This window comes from Hyperolius riggenbachi, chromosome 8, assembly GCF_040937935.1.
Source record: "Hyperolius riggenbachi isolate aHypRig1 chromosome 8, aHypRig1.pri, whole genome shotgun sequence".
NCBI classification, from domain to species: Eukaryota; Metazoa; Chordata; class Amphibia; order Anura; family Hyperoliidae; genus Hyperolius; species Hyperolius riggenbachi.
The window spans coordinates 5,585,157-5,590,459 of NC_090653.1; the positions used below are offsets into that span (position 1 = coordinate 5,585,157).

A 5,303-nucleotide genomic window follows, 5' to 3' on the forward strand; every position below is an offset into this window, starting at 1 on the left:
TATACAGCTTTTGTTGAAAGTGGCGTTAAACTTCTTGGAGTAGACTTTTTTTCCTCCCTCCACAAGACACACATGCATCCACATAAAATCGTTTAGCAACAACTGTGTGCACAGTCTCTGTGGTGCAATCAGTTAGCGTGTTTGGCTGTTAACCAAAAGGTTGGTGGTTCAAGCCCAGAGAGAGATGATTCTACATGGCTATCTGGGGTTCTCTTTGGACAACTGTTGAACACAAAAGGCAAGGCTGTCCCTGGGTGGGCTTGAACCACCAACCTTTCGGTTAACAGCCCAATGTGCTAACTGATTGTGCCACAGAGACTGTACATGCAGTTGCTGTTGAATGATTTTATGGGGCTGTATGTGTGTCTTTTGGAGGCAGGAAGTAAGTCTGCTCCAAGAAGTTTCAGCATGTAGTGTTGGTGGTATAGTGGTGAGCATAGCTGCCTTCCAAGCAGCTGACCTGGGTTCGATTCCTGGCCAATGTATGTGAGCTGGCTTTTGACATACTACAAATCCCTGGAAGACAAGACAATAGGGGAGGAGGGAGGCTATTGCTAGGTCCTATGGCTTAAGTGACACCTCCTGTTGGGGAAAACAATGAGTAGGGGAATAGCCAGTAGGTTCCATGGGCTACCATTTAGCATAAACAAGGTTTCATTTGCGATTACTTTAATTATTCCACCGGAATGCGGAATTCCGCGGAAATTCGCAAAATTCCTTTGGAACGGAATTAGCTGTTTCCAATCATCCCTACAGGTGGTGACAGTGGATGATCAGTGGGTAATTAGAGGGGAAAACAGATGTAAACAATGCACTTGGGAGGTGATCTGAGGGCAGGTCTGTGGGCGATCTGAGGGGGTGGGCGGGTGATCAGGTGCCTGCAAGGGGCAGGTTAGGGTCTGATCTGATGGGTGGCAGTGACAGGGGGTGATTGATGGGTGATTGACAGGTGATCAGTGGATGATTACAGGGGAGTAATAGATGTATACAGTACACAAAGGGGGGTGATCAGGAACCCCCAGGGGGCAGTTTAGGACGCGATCTAAAATATAGCGTTGACAGATAGTGACAGGGGGTGATTTATGGGTGATTAGGGGGGTGATTGGGTGCAAATAGTGGTCTGAGGGGGTGATCAGGGGGGGTCTGAGGGGTGCTGTGGGTGATCAGGGGGCAGGGGGGCTGGATCAGTGTGCTGGTGTTTTTACTACATGGGCTGCCACCTCCCCGGTGGTCCCTCAATCACTGGGACCACCAGGGGAGGTGGCAGCCTGTATAATATGCTTTGTATACATTACAACGTGTATTATATGCTTTCAGTGCGGCAGATCGGGGGTTAACAACCCGCTGATGCTGCTAATTGGCCAGCGGGTTGACGTCGCGGGTGGGCGGAGCCTAATGCCGGCGGATGCGATCCCCGGGAATTCAGTCCCCCATGAGCCGCCACCGATCGCCGTTACGCGGTCCTGAGGGTGCGGTCAGCAAGTGGTTAAAGAGAACCCAAGGCACACAGCAGGGGGGCAGATGGGACACAGATGCATATGTTCCCTGCCTCATGACATGCCTTTGTGTCCCCCCTCTACACACACACACACACACACACACACACACACACACACACACACACACACACACACTACACACACACAACACACTACACACACACACTACACACACAACACACACACACACAACACACACACACACACACACAACACACACTGTACACACACACACACTGTACACACACACACTGTACACACACACACACACTGTACACACACACACACTGTACACACACACACACACATACACCATAAGAAAAAGGTATGGGAATAATGAGTTTCATGTTACATGCTTCTTAAAGTGGAATATAACTCTGTATTTCAACTTTGCTCTAAAACATTATTTACAGCATATTATATGCAACCAGCATTTTTTTTTTAATAGACCAGCATTGGAAGGGTTACACACAGAGCTTTAAAGTTGGTGGAGAGAAATGCTCCCCACAGCCGAAGTTTAGATAGATACATTTAAGTAAACAAAATGTAACAAGTGAGGAATGTTACACACTCTTTGGCTGTCCTCCAGCTCCTGCAAAAGTCAGAGAGAGTGAGTCACATTCCACAATTGTTATATTTTGTTTTGCTTAAATGTATCTATCTAAACTTCGGATGTGGCAGCAGTTCTCTCCATGGAACTAAAAGCTCTCTGTGTAACCCTTCCAATGCTGATATAGTAAAAAAAGAAAAAATGCTGGTTGCATATAATATGCTGTAAATAATGTTTTAGAGCAAAGTTGAAATGCAGGGTTATATTCCGCTTTAATACAGGCAGCTCATCGCTGGGAGTAATACAGAGAATATAATTATCGATTACACATAAATACAATTATAATAATGTGACAGTAAATGTGGATTTCAGGATATAATGATTCAGGACAGAAACCAGGAATTGTCCCTGGAAATCACAGACAGCTAGTAATTACTGGCAGGACAATCAGCCAATCATAATCCTCTCCCTGTGATGTCACCAGTGGGTGGAGCTTTCACACCCCCTGACTCCTCCCAGATATCTTTATACAACCATGTCCTACATATAGCACAGCATGGAGAGGCTCAGTGAAGGTGGCAGTGAAGGTGTGGATGTGTCTGATGGGGTCACACAGGGCATAAAAGGAGATCTGCCCGGCCTCATAATCCAGACATATCCTGACTCTATCACTGGGGATCCCATCAGGTAACAGGATCACTTCCCTGTCATGTATCACTGCGTACTGATAACCCCCCCTGTCCAAGCCCCAGGACTTGTTATTCCAACCAATCCTTGACTGCTCTCCTCCCCTGGCTATACTGAGGTAACACATCCCGACTCTCCAGCTATATGATCTCCCAACATCCACTTCCCAGTAATGTCGCCCTGAGGAGAAACTCCGACTGCTCAACACCTGATAATAACCCTGAAATCTCTCTGGTGTTTCTGGGCGGTTCTGCCATGATGAACTGGATGCAGTTTTAGTGTCATTTGATATACATAGCATATTACCAGCTGTGTTTACATCCAGTAATATGTCTGCAGGCTTTCCATAGATTGCCTCATTTACCCCAGACATGATATCAGCCAGTCCTGTGTTTAATGTGCGTGAGATGCCGGCCACATCCAGATCCCCTCCATCATGGAGCTGCTTATCATGTCTGTCCTCCGTGTCACACAAGTCACCTGTGTCTGATTCCTGTAAGACAGTCAGTGGATCAGTCATGTGACACAGCTCCTCAATGTGACGCATCTTCCTGGACAACTCCTCCTTCTTTATCTCCAGCTGTCTGATGATGTCATCAAAGGCTTGCACCTGCCTCATGATGTCACTCAGGACTCTCTCCTCCAGCTCCTCCAGCCGTCTCCTGAGGTCTCTAAACAGGGCAGTGACTCTCTCTGCTTCACCAGCTGCTTTTTCTTGTGCTTTTCTCCTGCGTTCCTCCAGACTCTGGACTCTTTCCTCAGCCTCCTCTGTCTCTGCCATCAGTGTCTGCAGATCATTCCTCAGCTTCTCCTTCTTTTTCTCAGAGGCCTCCTGTAGTGTCTCCACCTGGTGACCCCGATGTTCTCCATCCAGCCTGCAGGACACACAGACACATGAGGCATCCTCAGTGCAGTAATACTCCAGGATCTTCTTATGGATGGAGCATCTCCTGGTCTCCGGGGAGGTGGTGGGGGCACATAAGACGTGTTCTGGTGCCTTGCTGTGGACTCTCAGGTGTTTATCACACAGAGAAGCGTCACACAGCAGACAGGACATAACAGCAGGTACAGGAGAGTCCACACAGTAAGTACAATGGACTCCGGCCTCCTCCTGACCTGGCTGAGTAGACGGTAAACACTCTGCTATGTTCCTCAGAGCAATGTTCCTGTGTAATCCAGGCCGATCCTTGTACTTCTCTCTACATTCAGGACAGGAATAACCTGCAGAGCCCTCCTGTGACTCCAGCACACAATCAATACAGACCCGACAGAAGCTGTGACCACATCTCAGGCTTACAGGATCTATATAACTCTCCACGCAGAGGGAACACTTCAGCTCCCCGCTCAGATCAGCAGACGCCATCGCTGGCAGCAGGACAGGAAGTGAAAGTGAAAGTCTCTGATTCTCGGAATCCAGAAGAACCAGCTACGTCTTATTTGCCTGGGGGAGGGGCAACGTCACAGCTGTTCATATTTCATACCTCCCAACTTTTTGAGATGAGAAACCGGGACACTTAAGCCATGCCCCCGACCACGCCCCCAACCACACCCCCTGACACACCCCTAGTCAAAAATGTATATATATATATATGTATATATGAATGGTGGGGAGAAGGGTGAGGGTGCCCAGGTAAAAAGAAGGATCGAGGCGCCAGCCGCGGCTGTTGTGTGCGGGATGCGGGCCAAGCTTGTCCCCCCTCCCTCCGAATGTGCCCCCCAGTGTCCCCCTGTATGGCGAGATATGAGCGCAGCAGAGCGGCAGTCTTACCATTCCTCTTCGCATATGGGCATCTCGTCTTCTCCGCTTCCTGTGACGTCACAGGAAGTAGTTGGAAGACGAGATGCCAGTACGCGAGGAAGATGGTAAGACTGCCGCTCTGCTGCGCTCGTATCTCGCCATACAGGGGGACACTGGGGGGCACATTCGGAGGGAGGGGGGACAAGCTTGGCCCGCATCCCGCACACCACAGCCGCGGCTGGCGCCTCGATCCTTCTTTTTTCCTCTGCTGGAGAGGAGCTGCTGCCTGCCGGGACACAAGGGGGACTATCCCGGGACAGCGGGACCCCTTCCCCAACCCGTGACGGTCCCGGCGAAAACGGGACGGTTGGGGCCCCTGCATATTTTATTCAAATAGAAGCATTGAAACATTAGAACTAAACTTATACCTGCTTGAAACATATCTGTCTATTAGGGAAACACTCTGGCACTTGTGGACGATGGAATATGAGAAGTAATGAGGGGGTGAGCTGCACAATGTCATACTGAATAACACTCTCACCATACAACACCAGCTTACTGGTTCATGTAAACCAGAACTTGAGCTGCATGGAGTTTTATATGTTCTCCCATGTTTACCAGGGTTTCCCCCCTCACCCGAAAAACACAGAGATAGGTAAATGGGCTTCTAACAAAAATTAGCCTTAAACTATAATATGAATATATGACTATAGCAAGGATTACGCTGTGAGCTCCTCTGGGGACAGTCAGTGACATGACCATGTACTCTGTAATGTGCTGCAGAAGATGTCAGTGCTATATAAATACATAATAATAGTATGGTAGGACA

General features: G+C 48.7%; 1 protein-coding gene across 1 annotated transcript; it reads right to left on the bottom strand.

Moving 5' to 3' along the window:
• Positions 1 to 2,545: 2,545 nt before the first annotated feature.
• On the bottom strand, positions 2,546 to 4,099 carry LOC137528447 (E3 ubiquitin-protein ligase TRIM39-like). Its single transcript, XM_068249741.1, has 2 exons — positions 3,264 to 4,099; positions 2,546 to 3,191 (listed from the first exon to the last, which is right to left on the bottom strand). The coding sequence occupies exons 1-2, from the start codon at positions 4,097 to 4,099 to the stop codon at positions 2,546 to 2,548; spliced, it is 1,482 nt and encodes a 493-aa protein (XP_068105842.1).
• Between the last annotated feature and the right edge of the window lie 1,204 nt (positions 4,100 to 5,303).

Excerpts from the sequence above, each read along its gene's own strand:
- LOC137528447 (XM_068249741.1), bottom strand. The coding sequence starts at position 4,099 with ATGGCGTCTGCTGATCTGAGCGGGGAGCTGAAGTGTTCCCTCTGCGTG. Across the intron at positions 3,192-3,263 it reads ATGCGTCACATTGAGGAGCT|ACATGATAAGCAGCTCCATG; the intron begins GTGTCACATGAC and ends CACGGAGGACAG.